This window comes from Ischnura elegans, chromosome 2 (genome assembly GCF_921293095.1).
Source record: "Ischnura elegans chromosome 2, ioIscEleg1.1, whole genome shotgun sequence".
NCBI classification, from domain to species: Eukaryota; Metazoa; Arthropoda; class Insecta; order Odonata; family Coenagrionidae; genus Ischnura; species Ischnura elegans.
Window position 1 is genome coordinate 58,038,869 of NC_060247.1, and position 23,364 is coordinate 58,062,232.

The 23,364-nt window shown below is 37.4% G+C and overlaps 1 protein-coding gene across 1 annotated transcript; it reads right to left on the reverse strand.

The window, feature by feature from the left end:
• Positions 1-9,790: 9,790 nt before the first annotated feature.
• LOC124153786 (trypsin-7-like) lies at positions 9,791-22,582 on the reverse strand. Its single transcript, XM_046527142.1, has 8 exons — positions 22,311-22,582; positions 21,098-21,210; positions 19,980-20,104; positions 19,404-19,549; positions 17,667-17,841; positions 12,682-12,953; positions 11,487-11,647; positions 9,791-10,088 (listed from the first exon to the last, which is right to left on the reverse strand). The coding sequence occupies exons 1-8, from the start codon at positions 22,420-22,422 to the stop codon at positions 9,930-9,932; spliced, it is 1,263 nt and encodes a 420-aa protein (XP_046383098.1). The 5' UTR covers positions 22,423-22,582; the 3' UTR covers positions 9,791-9,929.
• Positions 22,583-23,364: the final 782 nt, after the last annotated feature.

Here is a 23,364-nt window from a genome sequence, read left to right on the forward strand (position 1 = left end):
GGAAAATGTAATACTGTTGGAAAACAACCAATATATTACCGGATGAATGATGACTGTAGCAATTAATTTTGAGGGAAATACAACTATTGGCGCCATACATAAAAAGTACTTGTATATGCGATTGCTTGATGTCACTTGACACCGAATTATTTCATCATGGCAAAAAACTTATCCAGATAGTTCTTTACGCTTTACGACTACAATTATACTGGAGATAACGGTTGTAGTTGTCATTTAGAATGCTATGGACATGAATTTTTCAGGCAAAAATTTTTATTCCAAACGGTTCAGATATAAGGATTTCGTACGGTTGCTCTGCAGTTCAGGATGTGACTGGTAATTCATAAGCCTGCTCCTTCTCCTCCTCCTTCTCTTTTGCTATAATTTCTGTAGCCCATAAACTCTTCGAATTGTAGTTCAAGTTTCTCGTAGCATCTTTAAGAACCATTCAGACTTTTTCGAATCATGGCCAAAGAGTTTTGAAATTATATATTTTTGTCCCCATTATCGTTGATATTTTATCTCTCAGCAGAAAATCCCAAATTTTGCTCAATCAGGGACCAAATTGCTACATAAAAATCGATGAAAACTTTTTTAATGTCTTTTAAAGGCAAATACAGAGAAAAACCAATTTTTCACTAGAAATTGAAAAAAAAAACTTTTTATAATTAACGGCTCAATGGTGGAGCAGCTGTAGATAGAATTCTGGATTGTATTTTGAAGAGTTGCGTATCAAATTATTCTATAAAGCACTCCTAATTTAGTACAAAGCCTAATAAAATGAGGTTTTACTTCCATTTTCAGGATAAGCACCGATTACAGCTTTGTTTTGCGAGTGTGTATTGAACAGTTTTTGCTCCATTATTTATCAACATTTAATCTAACAACTCAACATTTGTTTTTTATCGAGTTAGTTTCCTTCCATAATTAATTACTAGCTTCTCTCTCCTAGTCTCCCCCGTTGGAAAACGAATGAAACAGATCCCCTCAATTTTCTTACAGGACTTGTTGCAGTTCAGGACGGAGCACCAATTCCCTATGCAATATGCATTTAGGCATTTCAAACTCACTGCTTTAGATGTGTCTGCCACAGGCTATAAGTATATAATTTAAAATGTCAAACAATACTTCTCTAACTCCTATCACCAGCGTAGATAAATAAATCAGCGGAATTACCGCGTCAAAAATCGAGTCGCTTGCACCCTTCTACCACAAGATCCACATTATTACTCTTCAACAACATGGCGGACTTGGCGCATGTGCAGAGAAAAATTACCAAATGAAATCGGCGAAGTGATCCTTCTGATTCCGTAGGTCCTGTATCCTGAGACTCCACTCAGGGCTTCGACCAGCAGTTAAGCGCGCATCTGTCTGGGCTAACACGCTCTTTATTTTTTCTATTGAGGATTTCCATAATTCTAAAAGACATTACAACATTAATATAGATTTCAAGCATAATTAATTGAATTTGGAGTTTATGTGTCTGAACTTTGCTGATAAGAGATCAACAAAAAAATCACGTTAAGGCAATGAATCAAGAGGAATTAATAACAAACGTCTAGATTGAGTTAACTTTCCGCGTATTTTTCTTTTCGTCACAGAAGCCCTGTCACCTTGGTCCCTTTCATGTTGACGCAAATATTCTTTTACGAATATTACTATTCAATACGAAACCACTTTCTGAACTTTGCTGTGACACTCACATTTTTGACAAACTGGAAAACACATCACGTGAACATCAGCTGCGAACCTACCTGTAACAAGAAAAATTCGGGGAAACCCTCGGCGCCAATTATGATTCGTTCATAGCGCACAATGGCACCGTGGATCCAAACCGCTTGATCCCGGGACAAGCCATAAAATTAAATCACTAGACGTAATTGGCTTTTTGCTTGGAAGTCGGTCGCTGCATTTCTCAATCGGGATTCACACCGAATCATCATGCAGGCATAAGCTTATCAAGACCCAAATTTGTAAGGTAACCTTTTTTGTGAGTGCGGCAGGGAGAGATACTTTTCAAAAGCATGCAAGAGAGGTGGCTTCACCTTGCCGTGACGAAACGCACGTTGCGAATTTGACCCATCGGTACCTACGCTCGGCTTGTGAGGTGAAGGAGAACAATGACAATGCAAACAAACTTTTCAAGATTCAACCGACAGCGTTGGATGGCTGGGAGGGAAGGGAGGAACGAACACACAAACGAATAGAGTCTAACAACCATTCAAAAGGCATTCATTTACTCAGTCACAGCGTTTTACGATTCCCTTCCCGGTTTTATCATCTAGCTGTTGATTTAGGTAAATGCAGCGTTTGAAAGGACACATCATTCCCCCTCAAGCAGTCACAATTTGTCCGTTTTGACGAAATATTGCTGACATAAAACTTTAATTCCTACGTCATTGTTCAACTTTTTTACCATGAGGATATACAGGGTAGACCATTGCAAACATTTGCTGGTATTTCAAATGGAAAACTTGCAACTGAAAAATAAACGGAGGAAAATTCTCAAATTTGAGACACATGCAAGTAATGACCAGGATTTCCTTCATATGCTTAAAAAATTGAAGACTTTAAAATAAGTTTGAAGCAGGCAATGTCTCATCAAAAAAAAATGTTAGCGCAATAAATTAGAATCACGATGATACGGTACAAAGCAAATAATTCTCGTATGTGATATGAGTATTAATGCTTTTTCCATCAAGGGAACATCCATCAAATATAACAAAAAAGGGCTCCGTGAATGTGGCTAATACAACCCTTACATTTTTAATTAACACTTTTCCCAGATATTTTAACGGACAATAACGCCTTACTTATGTAACTATCGTAATTTGACTTAAACAGGCTTCCACGACTACTGGTTTATCTAATATTTGGCACATTGGTCCATAATAAGGGATTTCTACAAATCCACATTGTACAAAATTTTAGGTAAAGTTTAGACCCAAACATTGATAGTCAATGGTTTCCATGAGAAAACTGCCACAGCTCAATGATCTTTTATATGGATTTAAGTGTCATATTCGAGGGCTCATTTCATTTAAAGCTCAAAAAATTAAAAAGCTCGTCGAAACTTTATTCTCCAGTGCGTAAAAATTGGCAAAATGTAACGCGACGGTTCTGGGAAGGGAGTTCTTCATATTTTTTGTTATCATCCATAGTTTCGGATTACTTGTTTCCTAGCATGAGATAGATCGGGGTGTCCTAGAAAATTAAAATTAAAAACATTACACCGAATAACGGCCTAAAAGATAGAACTATTACGGCTATGCATGTGTATATTAGATTTCTCTAATAGATGTTGGAGAAATCTAATTTATAAAGACACTCTGAAAATCTTCTAGGGTTAGTGCTTCATTGGAAGCATGGAGCTTTCATTTCTATTTCATCCTTAATTAAATTAAGAAAGAAGAACTTTGTACTTTCACATTAATATTTAATCACGACCATGGTTTCAACGTTAGACGTCATCATCAGGTCTCGACGTCTCGACGTCTCTCTAGACGTCATCCATTTAGTAGTTGTAAATTATCACCAAATCATAGCACACTTAATAATTTCGTCACTCTAGTGTCTAGGAGAAACTTATTCTAGAGCGTGACGTCACCGGCGGATATTTGAACTTTTTTTTTGTCGCTGCTGACCTCATCTCTCGCCCGCGTCGAGGGAGATTACCAAACGATGAGGGAGGAAAAAAGTCAATTTACACCAATTTTAGCCGCAGCAAAGACTATTCACTTATGCACGCGAGGTTACAAGGGTAGGTAGAAGTGGGAGGAAAGAAATGAAATCGCATTTATATGGGATTATACTCAAGGACTGACTTGAAACAGAAAAAAGCACTCTCTTCTGTTAAAGTCGGCCTTTTTTTCCATGGACTTCGTTTAGAATTTTGAGAGCTAAATAACAGACTTCAGCCCCAACATCAATACTTCGTGAATTATAATAGGATATTTTCCTTCATCAAAGAAAACGAAAGGCATTGATTGCGATTCGTTACCCCCCATTAGTGTATTCATAATACACAAATTATTTGGTTTTAGAAATCCCGGTTTAGACGAATGGCAATGGTCATTTTTATCCTCATTTGAAAAAGGCCAGATTGGCGCCCATGCGATTCCACTCCACGTGACGTCACAGGGACCTAGTTTCTATACGAGTAGATAGGAGTTTTACATCGTCTGAGATTACCAATGCATGCATGAGGCACAGAGCTCAGGGAAACATCTCTTTATAATCACTTATTAAAACTGGATAAGGTCGGAAAGTTTCCTTAGCTTGACTTTAAGCCAAGCGCTATCAGCTAGCAGGGTACTCTGCTACCTGCTAGCATCCTGCGTCGTATCAGCGCTCAAAGCCTCACCCCAAGGTCACCTCACTTGCGGCAGCGGGAACCAGAACGACGTCACACGGAGTTTTCCCAGCATTCATACTTAGCCGTCGCGTTTTCGCGCGCTTGAAAATTTTCACTTTTCATTTAATCGCGAAAAATAGATATCATCATTAAAAAATCTAAAAGCGTGAAATACGTACTCCAGGAGTAATAATCTTTCGATTTAGGCAATAAAAAAATAATGGGAAACCACCCTATAAATATGCGATAGAGGATAGAGGCCACAAGGTAATGTTTATTGTCGCTGCTTAAAGTACGAAGATAAGGTTGGCCAAAATCGGAGTGGAAGTGCTCAGCTCCGTGGTGTCCGTACTGCCCACTCTATGAAGTATATTCCTCGGGATACGGTATCAACTGAGGGCTAAAGGTGTCCGCGACGCGGCGTGTGAGAATTGATCGATTTAAACGGAAATAAAATGAAATTAACTTAAAATAATTAATTAATTAAGTCCAATGTTCACGAATGGAATCAGCTTTATAAAAACTCATGAATATTATATTCCATATCTGTGATTATTTTATAGCTTTTTTGTGCAAATAAAGTATACCTGTGTTTTTTGAGTGAACCGCATGACTTGTGTATACATTTGTCGTTAATTACGCCTTTTCAAAATTGGTTATTTTCATCAATCCTGTAGTGAATATGCGGTTCATTAGATATTTTCCCCTACACTCTCTCTCCAGAGACGAATGCTCATTTATTCAAAAAATCAGTATACATTACGCTGTTAAAGTTAGTTTTTGGTCAAGTGTATTTTTATTTTTCAAGCAATAGCAAAATTTTGTGGCGAGTTCCCATTTGGGAGCATGCTTGAAAACGCATTTAAAAATTTTTGTTCGGGATTTCTTTCACAATATCTCTTAATTAGTTGTAAAATAAATAGGGCATCCAAAAAACTGATAAAAATCAGTTGGTAAGTAAGTTAATTCGATATTTAAAGGGTTAAAAGAGTCATATATTAACTTAAACTTTCCTAAAATCGACTATTCTATGTATACGGTGTTTTGCCCTCAATATGTCATTTTTGAAGGTTTCCACAACACAATAATCACACTGACCTGTCTGGCACTAAATATTCATATCCTTTTCATTAGTATGCGATAACATCGTTTTATGTTATTCTACAATATACTTTGTGCTTACTCTTAAAATAATATTGTATCAAGCTTAGGATATTATGAGAAATATAAAACATTTCACAAATCATACAGTATAATGGCTAAGGAATAACTTTCGACAATTTCGTTATTTATCGTCGAAGCATATCGTACATTATATCACTCCTCTTAGTTATTTGAGTAGTTTACAAATATTCTACTTAGATCTAGATATTATGATAAGATAAAAAAGTTAATAATTCTATCAGATGTGACAGTTGGTGATTCTTTAAGGAAACAGCCGTGAGCGCCGGGAGGAGGAAAGGAGCGACACAGGTTGCTGGAGGGCCTGTGCGCCACCCTACGGTATACAGACTGCAGAGTTTGAAAGTGTCAAAGCTGGCAAAAAAGTCAAAAAAATAACTTTTTGCCAGCTTATTTCGATTTGGGATCACTTCAATCCGTTACTATTAGCTACAATGACACCTCAAATTTCTCAAAATAAATCTATTTGTCATTGTGGAAACTGAAAACGTCAAAGCAGGATGGAGTCTAATAAAGAGGTATAATTCAAATCATACAATGCAATGGAAAGAAAATGTCTAATTGAAATGAGTAGCATGAAAAAATACCCTATCGAAGTAATCAGCCCATCGTAGCAGTCACTGGTGCGACCCATCAGTCACATCTCTTCATCTTGGATTTTACCGGTTCAATCATGGCGCCATTTCGATATGCTAATAATAATAGCTCTTGCGATCTTTCGCACGACTGTGCATTGCGGGTGACTCCCATAAAAGTTATCTCCACGGCTAATCCCGGTATACTTTAAACTAATAATAGCTCTTATATTTATGTACCGTGTTACGACTAATGAAGACGTAAAATGTTGATTTCTTTCGGAACATTTTTTGAGGCGCTTTCCAACGGTTCGATGATCGTCCATACACGGCATTAGGCTCACATTGTTCCTACTATGATCGAATACCATAAACATAACCCTTCCAACCACCTCGAATATATTTTCAACCTCCCTGCCTTCAAAACTTAAAGCTTGATTCTAGTGAAGGTTTAGCGCCACGCGGTACAACATTTGCTGCACTATTGTCGGCTGAACAGGGATTTTCACGAACTTTTACACTCCTAGAGTTCGTTTCAAACACCTTTGCGACTGAGAGGCAGGTCCGAGTTGTTTGGGGGTGAGGGCGGAGGGCACGTGACTCCATTCTAACCAATAAAAGCGCTATGGGCGGAGCCTAGCCTCCAGGAAATTCAGTCGCTTTCAGATCTCCGTGGTGTCCGCTTCGTGAGGAAGTTAGCTGTGTTGCCAAGTGGGAAGAGGGTTTTTGAGACAGTTTTCCGTTTCTACGCACTGACAAAGTCTTCTGAAAAAACATGGCAACGCCCGCCGCTGCCTCTCCCAATCCGACATCCCGAGTGTCGCAAGTCCCACCTATTGCCGCCACGCCGCTCGAAACATTCCGATCTTGCACGATTAGGTCAGTCGCAAAAATATTTGATATATTACATTTAAACGATCAAATACGATCCCACTTCAGGCTATAAGCCGTGCCACTGCCAAGTGCCTCTGTTTCATTCATTTCACTATCCACTCCACATTCAACTCTTCCCCTTGGAACTGACCCTCCACTTCTTCTGCACTTGTTACTTTCTCACTGTAGCGGATTGAGGAAGGCGGGCGGTTGCCACCCCCCTTAATTTCCGTAAAAATTGAAAAGATGGTATTTTTTTAAGTTGGCCATCCAAATTAATTTTTTATTTCGCCTGATTAACAAACATAGTTTAAAAATAATCGATAAAAATATTCATATGAATTGATAAGTATCCAAAAAAAACTTCCCTTCGCATACCATACCTCAGAGGCATTATCGCAGCGTGGCATGCAAGAAAGGCGCCGCAATAAGAAATTAACCACCCAAAACAACGAACTTAATTCAGCCCTGCTTTCGCTCCTTCCTTATCCCACCTGGAGCAGTGATAAGCACACCAAGGAAAGAAATTTTTTGTATATTTTCTTGAAAATAGAGTCAAAGTTTTGAATCTTCAGGCAAGTAATAAAAGCAGAATGGTGAGATGAGAAGGGAGCATATATAACATGTAAGTGATCTCAAGCGACCGTGGGGGAGGGGGCAAAAAATTCTGGAAAAACTTATGCTAACGCAAACAGAATTTCTTCAGATAAACTGCTGCCACTGCAGTTTTTGCAGTATTAAAAATTCAAAACGTAACTGCATTCTGGTCATAGCAATAAAAGTCATTTTTCCTGCGTAGATACCCTAATTGCGATTAAATTTGTTTGGTAATTAAATCAAAACTTGAAGCATTTACGTGGTGGAAGGGTTCCATATTAACAATGAAAACACTTTGTTACTTCCACAAAATACACAGTTTCTATTTATTACCGGTTTCGGCTATTACACCATTTTCAAATACTTCGGCTTCCGGCTATTACACCATTTTCAAATACAATCAGTATTTGAAAATGGTGTAATAGCCGAAACCGGTAATAAATAGAAACTGTGTATTTTGTGGGAGTAACAAAGTGTTTTCATTGTTAATTATTTGGTAATATCCTCGAGTATTTATCCAGAAGGGAAAAAAACAATACAAGGTGTTTAAGTGCGAAATTAAATTCACCCATTTTCTTCTATGACAAGTAATAGAAATATAGTTAAAAAAATATAATACATAATCTCATACCGAACTGAGTGACTGTGTACGCAGATAAAGCTTTCAGTTGGTCAAATTACTAACATTTTTATTCATCAGGGACAGCTGATAGTTTTATACATTAATTATTCAGTACAAAATTAGAGGCACGATAACAACTTTTGAATAAAAAAATTTTCAAGGCTGGACTGATAACGAAAAATTCCTCAGTGAATTTTTTCTTTAAGATCAGTTAACTCGTCACTCGTCAAAAAAATTGAGGCATTTGAATTCCAACCCTTATCTGATCGGTATCCAACCGCAGTTGCTTGATTCTTGGCTGTGTTTATAAATACTCTCCTACCCTTCTTAGGACTTCCTCGTTGCTAACTCGGTCGATCCATTTGATTTTCATCATACAGAAGAATGATGAAAATCAAATGGATCGACCGAGTTAGCAACGAGGAAGTCCTAAGAAGGGTAGGAGAGAAGAGAAGCCTCATGAAAACCTTAATAAGAAGACGGAACAACCTTATAGGCCACATCTTGAGACATGATGGCCTGATGAAGACAATCGTCGAAGGACAGGTGGAAGGCAAGAATGGAAAAGGAAGACCTCGAACAAAATATATGGAACAAGTAAAGAGAGATGTGTAAAAGAAGAAATACGTGGGAGTGAAAAGATTAGCTGATAGGAGAACTGAGTGGAGAGCTGCGTCAAACCAATCCTAGGATTGTTGACTAGTGATGATGTTTATAAATAATTCATAAAAGGACAAGCATGGTGATATGTAGATTCCGACAGTTAGATAGATATTCCGATAGATAGTTATAGTTGTAAATGGATTCTTATACGCCTTGCTAATTTATATTTCTCTGATAGTAATTTAGTGATGTTATGATGCTTCATCCATGAGAAATTGGGGTTATGCCTAAAGCACAAAACACATGGCTATTTCATTTTTCTCTTCCACATTAGTGTACTAATTCTCTTCCACAGTAATAAACACAGACAGAAGTTGAATGCTTTTAATTTCAATAGCTAGTGGTAGCAATTTGATCTTACAATCCATGCATCGTTATTATCTGCTCAATCTACTGATCAGAAAAAAAAATCATTTTGCCATTTCTACTTTCAGGCAACACTACGAGGTTAATGATTATGGTATTCCATAAAAGAAATGAATATCATTTAAGAGAAAATTAACATTAATTTTTCAATGCCTAACTTGATTCTTGTTGTCACCATTAGTTTCCGAAATAGACCGCGAATTCCTGCGTAGGAACTCTCTCGAGTATCGAAAATTTTAAGTTGAAATTCCAGCTTCCAATAAAATATGGATCAGTATGATTCTCAAAACCACAAATAGGAAAGAAAAATTGATGAATCAGATTATATATAGAGCCAAGAATATAAGTATCATGACTAGAGAATGTAATCTGCAAATCAAGAGTAGATAAAACTAAAATATATTTCAGCACTCACCATATTAGCTGTTTCATACCTTTCGAACCTCTGAACCATTAAATGTATAAATGGAAATTGAATTTTCGTTTCAGTGTTGCTCCTTAGTGATTTTTATGAGCTCATGCTAAGAATGAAAGAGGAAACTACAGTCTACAAATTCCTTAGATAGTAACTCGCATTAGCCTTTACTTCCAAAACAAAGTACATACATAAGGAAAGAGTCCACGGTAAATGGTTTAGGAAATGTAGAGAGAGTGTCAATGATGTTACAAAGTAACAGCGGAGGCTGAGAGTTCCTTCTTACGACGTAACTTCCACAATCCAGTCCAGAAATTTTCCAACTCTGGTGTACACCCCTGGTCTCCCAGCGTCGCCGCACCCGATACCCCAAGACACCACACCCACAACATCCCAACGGCCGTCTTTAGACATCACCACCAGAGGTCCACCGGAATCACCCTGAAAAAGAGAGGTGAATTTATTGATTACACTCGCATTAATTTTAAGGTTGCAAGCATCAGGATCGAAATTTTAGAGCAGCGATTGGTCCTTTATTTTCGCATGAAAACCATGAAAAAAAGAGGTCAATTTATTGATTACACTTGCATTAATTTTAAGGTTGCAAGCATCAGTATCGAAATTTTAGAGCAGCGATTGGTCATTTATTTTCGCATGAAAACCATGAAAAAGAGAGGTCAATTTATCGATTACGCTTGCATTAATGTTAAGGTTGCAAGCATCAGGATCGAAATTTTAGAGCAGCGATTGGTCATTTATTTTCGCATGAAAACCATGAAAAAGAGAGGTCAATTTATTGATTACGCTTGCATTAATGTTAAGGTTGCAAGCATCAGGATCGAAATTTTAGAGCAGCGATTGGTCCTTTATTTTCGTATGAAAACCATCTGCAACAAAGAATTTAAAACTTAGGTACACCATATTGTATTTGATAATACAAAGTTTTAGATGGGTCGTTAGCGCCGTGAAATATCCGAGAAAAATCTCGAATTGTCCGTAAGCATTTTCAAGCATTTATGTAGATTTTTATTCACGAATTATGTAATTAATGCTGTTTACATTTGAAGATTAAAGGGCAAACTTTTCAGCAATTACGTGATATTTGTATTTCTTGGAGTGGAAAACCTGGGTAAAACGTTATCTTTAAGCGTATTTTCCTTCTTCTTCAACTCCAAAATTAGCATCTTCTCGTGATTACGGGACAAATTTACCCTTTCCTGAGAATGCGCTGGAAATTTTAATTTCTCGATGTCCAATGTTAAATAACAAAATGAGATATCGTGGCATAATCGCCTAATGACATCATCGGGAAGAATTGCTGCTGATGAACACCGAAAGCGTATTGAACTCAACACGAGCCCAGCCTCAGAATTTAGATGAAGCACATGGTTAACTTTCAAGTTTGATTTTAAGTAGGGCCCAGAGTAAAACACACAGGTTTGAAAGAAGTTTTTCCAGCGAATGACGGTGATGAAGTCCTCCCCAATTTTCAGCAGGGTGAAGGAGTTGATGGGAACTACAACTTATCTTCTCAGGATATATTCATTCATTAACACCTTCATCTTATTAGTAAAAAAGAGAATTTAACGTAAAAATATTTACAATTAACTTTTTAAGCTACGTTTTTGTTTATTCTTCTTTCAAAGTACGCTTGAATTAATGGTAAAGAATTCAACAGCTATTTTAATTATTTGCCACTTAAATAAACTGCAAACTTATATAAATATTTCATTTTCATGTGCACGTTATTAATATCATGTGAAAAGTGTTTTGAATAATTTTAATAGCACAGAATCCATAATTCTATGCCATAACAGAATAAAACTCGGTAAGTATTACCTGGCAACTGTCTTTGCCTCCTGCATTGTAGCCAGCACAGAGAGCAGTGGAAAATATAGGCTGCACGTAAGCTTTTCGACAGTCCTTTTGTTTCCAAATAAGGACGTCCACTTCATTAAGGATATCACTTGCTGGGCCTCCAAAGTAAAGGTGCCCCCATCCTGAAAGAAGCAAAGTGGGCTTGTTTTATGAGAAAATTCTGGCCTTATTACATGCCTTGGTACGGATAAAAAAAATTGTCATCTTAAAATGTAACTGAATTCCTTTGCAGAGATATATTGTGTCATTAAAATTGAAAAAAATGATACACCGCACAACTGATATAAACACTGGCAGGTTTATTCGCAAACAGCTTTTAAACCACCATCTATCAACAACAAGGGAGATAACTGTAGAAAACAATGTTATTTATTTTGAAATTATTATTTGAAAATGTCGAAAAATGATTGGCTATTAACAGCCGGCAAAAACTATTCGTGAAAAATTAAAATCTCCAGATTTGAAGCGAAGTATCTCCCTATGTGAGTGCTGAGTCTGATGGAGCGTTACTATGGCGCCTAATTTGATTCCAATTCACTCTTCTTCCTTCTCAGAGTTTATCGACAAACAATATCCCCGTCCAACCATTCTTAGTAATGCACTATAACTCTGCTGTTTGATGACGTCAATGACCCAAGGTTGCTGTTACTATTCCCACGTGCGTCAAGGCCGAGTATATGAGAGTAAATGATAGCTGTTTTCAGCACGATCACTGGAGAACAGGTTATTCTCTTCATTTAAAAAAAAGGCTAAGAAATGCTCCAATATAGAACATCCTTGTATCATCATATTATGTTTTTAATTGTAATTTCATGTTAAGTAGTAAATAAGGAGAATTTTAAGCTTTCTTGTGCGTCAACTTCATTAAAGCTTATGGAATTAAGCCGCAAATACCATTTCTGCTAGCTCGGAAACATAAATATGATGTCCTAACGCAAGTTTAGCTGGAGGTTTATTGCATAATAACTAAAATATACCATTATTTTACCAAATGACCTCATAATAGGTGGTTTGCAGTAAAGAAATCAATTAATATTCCTTATCACCTCATGCTCAACTGTTATTATCTACTGAATGGAATTATTTTACGGTAAATTCAATATTTTTATCAATAAGCCAACCGTACGTATAAAAACACGACTTTTTACAACCATACCTGAAACAATAGCGGTAGCATTCATCAGCGGGTCGCTTTCTTCAATGTCTTCGTCAGACGGGCTTTCAGGAGGTAAGCAAGCTGGCCAAATAGCACCTCGAGTAAACTCGACCTTAGTTGATAAAACTAAAATAGCTATGTCATTCTCGTAAGTTATTTTATTATATCGTGGGTATACTACAAACCTATCAACCCCTACAACAACTTCAGTATCGCTCGGCGTTTCTAAGTCGAATTCACCAAGTCTCACGGTTAAATTTTCTGGTTTCACGCTGAAAAAAAACGTGAAAAAGCATTATTAAGAGTATTTCATGCAGAATCAAAAAATTTATTAAATAATAGGTTCTTAAAAGAGGCATCAAAATTTACAGTAATTTGTTTTTCATTTGTAACGTTAACTATTATTTACTCAAGAAATATTTTGGCTCCTTAGCAGTACTTGTTTTTTAAAACAAGATCTGGGAAGCAATCAATCTATCGTAAAGTTTCCAATATTGATAATCAATTGCATAATCTTAATCATCAGAAGTTTGCTTAAACAAAGGTTGTGTGCATAATAGTGGTTTGACCACCTACATTGAAAGATTTGCAAAAACTATTTATATCCTTCATTTTGTTCTTATATTTAAAATAAAAAAGGTCTCATTTATAGCCTTTGCAATAACAATACTTGATCATTTAACACTTAACAACACTCAACCACTCAGTGATTCAATCGGAAGGTTGGTTTGGACAGGCGAGGATAGAGCTCACTCCGAACTAAGCAAAAGATTATGAATTTCACATATTTATGGTCCAGTTCCTTTACCTGAGCCAACTCGAACTTTTTTTGAAATTTCGAAATTCTGATTGGAGCAGTCCGAGGGTTTCACCCGGAAATTGAACCCAGGACCCCTCAATCAACAGCCAAGCCCTCCACTCTTTAGGCCACAACGATATATTTTGAATTTTTACTCAAAAATACTTTATATTACACCGCTTGCTTCTATTTTACCTTCAGTACAGAAGATAAATTCATTATAACAAGATAAACAAGATATTTAGTGGATAATGCCAACTGATTCAGGCTTGATATGGTGTATATTATTGAAAAACATGAGACACTTTTCCATACTGCATTAGCTGAGCAAGGTAAGTGAATATGGATATAATATTAGGGGAAAATTACGGGTGAATAATTCATATTAAAAGGGTTATAATGGTGTTTCTCCGCATTTTTACGAATGGGAACCCCTTTTCTTTTCCTTAACAGATTGAACTATTGTGTGGACAAAGAGACAGTTCATTGAATTGCCGGTAAAATGAACTAAGCAATGTTTTATACCTGGTTGATAGAGCCATTAACCAAGACGATTACATAGAGAATACCACATTCCATCCCGCAGCAGCTTGCATTGAGATTTGAAACTTACTGCCTTTTCGCGCGCTTTCTGAGATGATTACAAAGTGTTCCGCAGCGCGGCGATGGGGCGCAGGCGATGAGCGACGGCCATAAATATTTTGATAGAAATGTAGACTCTCTGGCGGTGGCGATCCATTTATTCGCGATTTTTGCAATGTAGTATTTTCACTCGTGAAGAATAGCACTTAAAAGTTACGAACTCGATAGAATGTGTCATCACCATATTATCATTCGGTCCACAGCCCTAATTACAGCTCATTTTCCCCTGAAATTCGGGATTGCTCTAACATCAGCGTTGCAAGTGGTGACATTCGCAAACTCGTTTAAAAATTCTCTGGACGTAGCAAATTTTGTGACCAACTGGAATACTTTTAGCCCAGTATTGTAATACCCGTGGCCAAAACTTCTCATTCACCCAACATTATTAGTTAACAGCCCAGATGAAACTATACGGCTTAACCCCCTCCATTTTATTCTTGAACTATCTCCTTATCTTTTAAACCCACACTTGCTTGAAGACGGCTCTGAATTCAGGACTATAATTGGGTTTCCACATCTACATCTAAATCCACACACTAATCCGCAAGCCGCCTAAAAAGACATATGGCAGGGGGTATAAGGGCACCAGCCGTTTACACATAAAAAGGAAATGCTCTAACGAAATGACGATTAGCATTTATTAAAGTTCTTTGTGGTTCGGAGGAAAAAGGAATTCCCTTATCTATCCGTTCGGCTAAATATCTCTCTTAATTTATCGCTTCTGTCGGACCCGGAAATATAGCGGGGCTCTGATATTACGTTCTTCGTGTCCCTTCTTAAAAATATCAATTCTGAATTGTTCAAACAATCTAAGCCTAGCATTCAGCCTCCGAGTCTCCAGTGGCCTTCAGCCTAAATCGCTTAACATCTCACAATCAGTCCAACGGATTTGGGTGAGTGAAATACCTAGGTTTCTCAAGGCACACAGTCAGGGTTAGGTTTTGAGTAGTGGCGTAGCCAGGAATTTCGTTCGGGGGTCCAAAACCAGGGGGGAAATTTTGAAAAGCAGGGTACTAATTAATGGGCTTTAACCTAACTTTAATATTTTTCACAATCAAGAAAAACACTAATTAATCAAAGAAATGTATTGTAAATTCTTGATTTTTCAATATTTTGTTTTCTTTTATGAAGGAAAATAATTGTGTTTTTCTATTTCGGGGGGGGGGGGGGTCCAGACCCCCCAGATCCCCCCTGGCTACGCCACTGGTTTTGAGGGTAACTCCCAATTTTTTACCCTTTTTGGTGGATCCCCGCGATACATGTGCTAAAGAGACCACCAGTCCACGGATATCTCTACTTTGACCCTGCATTGTTCAACGTAGGTGCATGTATAATAATGTCTTCCGATTGCGAACAATGAATTTAACTGGTGATGGTTTTCCGGGTTTACACCGCGTTGATACATGTTTTGCGGACGACAGTTTCGGGCGCGTTCCAGCTCCCGTCTTCGGGTCCAAATGATTTGCAGATCTGTGATCCTTATTTATTTACAGCTAGTCAGACGGATGTTGATTTTTAATTCCATTGTTGGAAAAGCCGTTTGAAAGATGAGGATAAAGGATAGCCGTCTTCCCTATTGAAGTTCTTTGGGTGACTCGATATTTCAATCGCCTCCCTTATCAGCCTAGGGAAATATTTATTTTCCCTGGCGATGATTTTCGATTCCTTGAAAAGTATGACGTGCCCAGGTTCCGACCATGCATGCTCTGCAACCGCAGAAAGACGAAAATTTTTCTTTTCGCTTGCCTTAAGATGTTCATTTATTCTGCATTTGAGGGATCTAGATGTTTGCCCGATGTATGATAAACCACAGGAACACGTTACTTCATACACTCCTTCATAGATATCTGATGGATGACGATCTTTTTCACTCCGGAGGAGGTCAGAGGTCTTCTTCAAACTTATAAATCGCGTCAGAACGTCATGTTTGGCGAGAACTCTAGCAATTCTTTCCGACGTTCCAGCCACGTATGGCAAGAGAGCATGTGCCTTTGCCTTTTGCCCATAGCCTTCGGCCATTCTCGGGCCTAACTGCAACCTATGTGAAGAACTCCTTCCATTTCATCAATATTATAAAGGAATATAAGATTACGGAAGAGGATCTCCTTGTTAGTTTTGACGTGGTGTCTTTGTTCACCAAAATACCTATTGAAGATGCCATCGAAGTCATTAAGACTCTGACAGAAAAAGGCCTTCCGAAAGAAATTCCGAAAATGGTGGAGTTTTGCCTTCGTAATTGCTATTTCTCTTGGGGAGGGAAATCATATGAACAAACGGAAGGGGCATCCATGGGTTCTCCTTTATCACCTGTCGTCGCAGATCTTTATATGGAAGAATTTGAACGAAAAGCCCTGACGATATCTATTTTTCGCGATTAAACGAAAAGTGAAAAATTTCAATCGCGCGAAAACGCGACGGCTAAGTAGGAATGATGGGAAAAGTCCGCGTGACGTATTTCTGGTTCCCGCTGCCGCCCTGTGAGGTGACATTGAGGCGAGGCTTGAGCGCTGATACGACGCAGGCTGCTAGCAGGTACCTGAGTACCCTGATTGTTAAGAGTATTAAGAAGTGATTATTAAGACATGTTTCCCTGAGCTCTGTGACTCATGCATGCATTGGTAATCTCAGACGATGTAGAACTCCTATCATCTCGTGTAGAAACTAGGTCCCTGTGATGTCAGGTGGATTGGCATCGCATGGGCACCAATCTAGCCTTTTTCAAATGAGGTTAAAATTGACAATTGCCATTCGTTTAAACTGGGATATCTAAAACCAAATAATTTGTATATTATGAAAACCCTGATGGTGGGTAACGAATCGCAATCAATGCATTTCGTTTTGTTTGATGAAGGAAATTGCCCTATTGAAGGCAACCCATCTACTTCCCAAGGACCAACGAAGCCAATTTCTGACTACGTGACTCAAATTATCTCTCAATATACAGATGCTACACATTTATCAAATCTCAAAATGGCGGGAAGTAGAGCATGGGTTGTAAGCTCGAACTTGGCACTAAAGTTTCATAAATCATCGCCGTTGTCGCTGAAGAAAAATCATTCGCGTAGGTGGCAGCAGTATAGCTAACCCAAAGCATCTTATTAGTTTTATGGTGATGTGGTACGGGAATGATCTTTTTTCATCATACTGTCGAATATAGAAGCTAATTTAGAACGAGCAATTGTCTTCAGATACTAAAAGAATTGCATAAGGATGTCAGGATATCATTGCATTGCTCCGGGATGCACGTCTGGTTACAATAGTAACCCGGAGGAAGTGCGATTTTTTTATTGCCTGGTTATGTTGAAGAAATGGACAGATGCCATACCCAGAAAATATTTTGACATCAAATCGGGGCAAAAGGTTTGCCAGAAGCATTTTTTGCCGGAAGAAATAATTTGAAAGAAGCCCCTTCATGACCGAAATGGACGAGTAATATCCAAGGCAAGTACCGTAAGTGTTAATCCGTAGCAATTATTCGTTACTTAGCCATTTATTATCGTTATGTTAAAGGAGTATTTAGGCGAAATGTACACAAGGTTCTTACCCGTGGAGGCAGTGAGCGGCGGTCATGACGTGCTTGTTGGTGATGAGGGTGCCTCCGCAGAAGTGGGTGGCTCCATTGTTTCGCATGACTGCGACCACCCAGGGCCAACGACCCTCTCCGGATACCCTCCATCCTCCCGTGATACGGCCCTCTTGCGGCTGGGCCAAGCCGCAGCCTTCACCCCGAGAAATCAGATTGAAGTGCATTTTGAATTATAATGCACACAATCTCCATCGTCTTCATTAGCCAAAAAATTCTCCCTTGCTATATCAATCATAGTTCGCAGCTGTAATATGAGAGGGTGAGAAGCCAAGGAGTGTAAGTGGTTTACTTTCTAAACAGAGTTAGGTAGAAAAATTAGGTACAGAAAACAAAACGAGATCAACAAGATAATATTTAGTATACAGTGCATTTGATTTTCCACTCGATGCTAGCACAGAACAGAGACTCACTCGTATCCCTTGGCAACCAAGTTTCTGAATGTTTCTTTCAATCAATTTCTGTATCTAACTCTATTTTTAAAAAAATCACTTGTACGCCTTGGCTTCTCAACCTTAAAATAACTTGCGTGCAATGGTCGTAAAAATATGAGGATAATATGGTAGGTAAACGCTGTAAAAGTATGTTGAACGTTGCATGAAGTACTATGTGTTGGATGAAAATATTACCGTTGTGAAACTCGATAAATCTTCTCTGCGATTATTACGACAGATAAGCATGAGAATAAGGAAATCCTGTGAATAGATTACTAAGCACTTGATGGAAGATGTAACTTGGAAAAATGATGAGTGTTAAAAGACTTACTGAGCCGTTGATTGAGTGGAGATCGACATTAAACTCTTATTTTTTTCTCTTCTTGTCTTGACCTCGTTTAATACATGTTATAATATTTCCTGGAGTTTACGTTTACGTTGACCTAAACTCCAGGAAATATCATAACATGGATTAAACTCTTCGCATTGCTAAATGATGATTGTGATGAAATTTAGAAAACACTTCATTTTAAGGTAATGACTTAAAATTTTCCGGTAATGAAGTTGAGTGAAACACTTTTTAGGGGTTCCAACCACGTTAAATTTTACTCCATGCCTTATCATCTCTGAAGTGATTTTACAATGATGTGATTTCAGTAATCTCATTCAAAATTCGCTGCTTATTGCACAATGTCAACTCGTACCCTTTTAAATCACATTCCAAATATATTATTAATAGTAAAGTATTAATAACTATAGGCATGAGTTGTCTCATAGTTTCTTTTCTAATTAAATGAACGGGGGAAACGCTACAAGAAGTGTATTTAGTATTTTTACGCATTAGATCGTTGTCCAATAAAGCCCGATTGGAGAAAAAATAATTTTAAACAATTGTGGACTATGTTCTGAGAGACGCCAGAAGAGCTGAATTAAAATCACTGTTGGTAATATGAAATTGATCCAGCGAGTGGGCGATGAGGAGGTGCTGAAATGAGTCGGAGAGAAGAAACGTCTTCTTAACATTCAATACATTCGTTCATTCGAGGATGGCCTTGGAACAGTACAATTAGAACATATTATCAAGGAGTTAAAATGCAAGGCATACGTTAATATGAAATGAGTGGTCAGAGTGGGGAACTTAGTCCGACCGATTTCAGATTTGTTGACCTTTGTCGATGAAAATGAATTTTAAATGAAAAATTCCCATTAACATCAATGTAAAATACCTAAGATACGATTGTCTCAAAATCGATTACAAACGTACCAATTTGGGACATATTCAGAGGGCTGGAAGTTGTAGGCATCACTTCCTTCTGCATGTTTGAAGAGGTTTGTACAGCAGCAGTGGAAGTAACCGGCAACGGTGCCTTTGTAAACTGCTCATTGTCTGGGCAGCATACACCTGCAAGCCTATGACAACAGAAAAATATGGACCTTGGCGTCAGGAAAATTCCGTAGTGCATGGATTCAGGCATCATCAAGTATTTATTTGTTATCCTGTGACCTCTAATCATAGGTAGGAAATAATAGGATAGGTGCAAGTAAGCATCAACATAATTAATAGTAACATAGCTTTCAGAGGGAAAAGAATATCTGTGCAATAGAGATATAATTTAAAATTACGCAGTAGGAGTTTGTATGCCCAGATTTAGTTTTGTGATGGATCAATCTTTATCCCTCATTTTAAGGTAGCTCAGATAGCTTTCCGAATGGACTAATTGAACATTATACCCCTGAGAAGTGTTAGAATCTAGCAAATATTTTCACCAAGAGATTTTTGTAAATTAAATTTTTTGAGAAAGTACCCACGATTCTATCTCCCCTATACTTAAAAACTTACACCCCACGGAATAGGCAGAAATCTTTATCGTTCGGCTGCCAGAATATTCTCCCAACAGTATTGCAGTATTGTCGCTTAAGGCATCTTCCAGGCAAACCAGATGACGTTGTGCAAGGCTGATTTCTCTGCAAGAGCATGCATTAAAAAAATCAGACATCGATGGGCACTCAAAGACAGGTTTAGTATATCACTGTGCATAAAAACAGTTTAAACTTTTTGCATTGTCATAATCTTGAATCACTGGATTTAAAGTTTTTGCTTTACGGTTATGTTAGTTCATAATGAAGAAAAATCAATCTTGCAATATTTGGTTGTTCGAAATAGCATATAAACTACTCATGCAGTGTGTGTATAGACCATGAAAGCTCAATAATTAGATATAAGAAATGTATTTATTTACATCTGTCCGGAATCTAGGATTTATACACGTCGTGATCATAATTGAAAAAGCTTAGTTTTTTAGGATCCACATTGTGACTTTAACAGTGCAAAGTAAAGATCCTATTCCAATCGCATGAGTTTTAGCCATTTACACTAAATTGTGAATAATAAAATTTGTTGATTCTACAGTTTAAATCATGCCTAAAAATAATGGATTCTAAGATGATATAATTCCCAAATGAACTATGGAACCGTAAAAGGAAGCTCTTCCATCCGATAAAGAACTTGATATATCAGTTATAAAATTTATCTTTGGATAAATGATATCACCAGGAAAAAGGGATCTTCTTCGGCACGCTTTGAGTACCCCAAGATTGATACCATTTCGATCGAACGAAAGCCTGCTGAAGCACACTCTATCACAAGGTTTCAAAGTCAAGTTTTATCATGAATCGATCAACATTTTCACTTCCATAGTGTAGAAGCACGAAAAAAAACTTTTGAGCGGAAAAATTATTCTGCAGCAAATCGAACGCGCACCAGGAAAAATGGGAATAGTTTATCCAACCCTAGGAGCTGTCGGTGTGCATAAATACGCTCTTTTATGGCCCATTCTTAGCAAATAACTTCGGAATATTATGGGCAATGTAATGTAATAAGAAACGATTTTTTTCGTGAAACATCGATGAGGAGGTACGTAATACGAATTAAATAAGATGATAAAGATGTCTACCTACCTTCAAAAAACTAAATGTCCGGATTCTTTCATCAAAGTGAATGCTGTCTGCATCATCCTCGATGTATTCCCCATCTATCCATTGTCCACTTCTTGCGTGAAAAGAAGATGCATCTTAAGAGAAAAATGGCAAAGGATATTTAGTCAATTGATTTAACATGGGAAGAGAAACCCAGATGCTATACTTATTTACAATCATTTACTGTATCATAGGATAATACATGCAAGTAAAATATTATCATGATGAATATTATTTAAGCCCCGTTGACGAGAACGCCCAAATACTGGCAGGGAAATGAGATCCTGACTTTTCACATAGCTTAAAAACGTCAGAGATAAAAGGCCAAATATTTTTCAGAACACGTCGCGTATAATTTTCGCCCAACTCAACTGAGATACAATATTTGTAGTGTGTCCTTCATGATATTAGCATCAATAAATCAAAATCCATGATAAGCGTGAATCAATATAATTTTCGGGATTTTCGGGAAGAATTATTAAGCTCTAATCTTTTAAAAACCGACAGCCTCTTCTGAATATCCTTATATAACTCGAAAGTTCGCAATACTCCTTATTAGAGGTGCAAAGAAACCATGGCAAGTACACTTACAATCTTAACAAAAATTTGTAACTTGAGAACATGCCATGCACCCTAATATGTTGATGATTTTTTGACCATACTTGTAAGTATGTAAATGCCTATGGGTGAGAGCACCACAAAAATCAGGATCACGTTTATTAATTAAGCCATTTGGAAATAATGATTCTCTGTGTGTGCTATGTGTGCAAAACTCTAAACAATACTATCAACAAAATATTATTTTACAACTAATTAGAGCAAACATGCAGCTAGTAATGGAAGAGAAAACACCAATATCTTGCAATCAAGAACACTATCCATGGAATAACATACACCGTTGAAAAACTGAAATGCCTAAGATGTAATTTTTACATCATAAAAAATATGGATTGCTAATGAAAACTTAATGCAGTCATTATTATGTTAAGCGTTTGATAAAAGCATTCAGAGTTCAAAAATTCAAATCTGATGTGTATTGTAACACAATTGGAAATAATATACGTTCTCTATTGCAAAACAAGATTCATATCAAAATAAATGAAAACTCGGGGGAAATAAATTATTAAAATAAATAAAAATCTCTTTTAAGTGTAATAACAATAATAATCTACAATAAAAAAACAACACTTCCTACCTGAGAGTATGTCGGTGGTGCCTCGGGCGTCATTGGATGTGACGCTAATGGAAAGTAATAATGTTACCATGACGAATGATTTGAAAATAATTTCACATGATGAACTAGACATCTTCAAAGCAATTTTTTATGCACACGATACACGTATAAGTTTCCCTATTTAGGACACTCAAAAATCTAGCAGGAAAATATAAAGTTTCCCCAGTTGACATCAAAAGAAAGTTGAAAGCTATTCAGTGTTGGCCCTTGCACTGAGAGGACCAGATTAAGCAGCAGAGTGGAGCCCCTTTATCAGAATTCCCCTTATCGCCCAAACAAGCTGGAGAATGACATGATGCTGGAGCATGCTAATTTCTCTCGAGTGCAGAGAGTGGAAATATTACATACCATGAAAATTTAGCAATCCTTAAGGTAGGCCTACTAGCAAACGGCAGACGGCTGATTTTAATGGGAATTTCAAATGGTGCTCCTTTACTTGTACTTCAACGACTGTATAAAATGGACTATGGGAGCAATATTTTTTGGAAATCGCGTTTAAAACCCAGGTAATTGGAGAATCCAACCGAAATCTCACGCCATTAGCGCCTTGAGGATAGGGAATAGAAGGAAAAGTGGAGAGAAACCCAGCGTTATCATCAGCCAGCTCTTAACGAAAGGCACCAAGGGGACCACGGACTAACTCCACAGGCGATGGATGGAGAGGTAAATGTTATGGCTGTTCTATACCCCCGTAAAAAGCTCCTTTTGCAGGATATGTTCACGTGGTCAATTGTTAATTTACTATTGGCTTTGTACTGCTCCTTTTTTATGTATCGTTTAAAAAATCAGGCGATTTGAACAATTCCCTCGTTTGAATCTTGGTTAATTGGTAATATAATATGGTATTTCCTGGAGTATAGGTCATTTAAACAAAAGTTAGCAGCCAACGTTTCGATTTATTTTCTTAAATCATCTTCAGGGCTATGTTAGAAAAAGTGTGAAACAATATAAAATACAGAGAATAAGACGATACACAATATTTATACATAAAGAAGGAACATTGACCTATACTCCA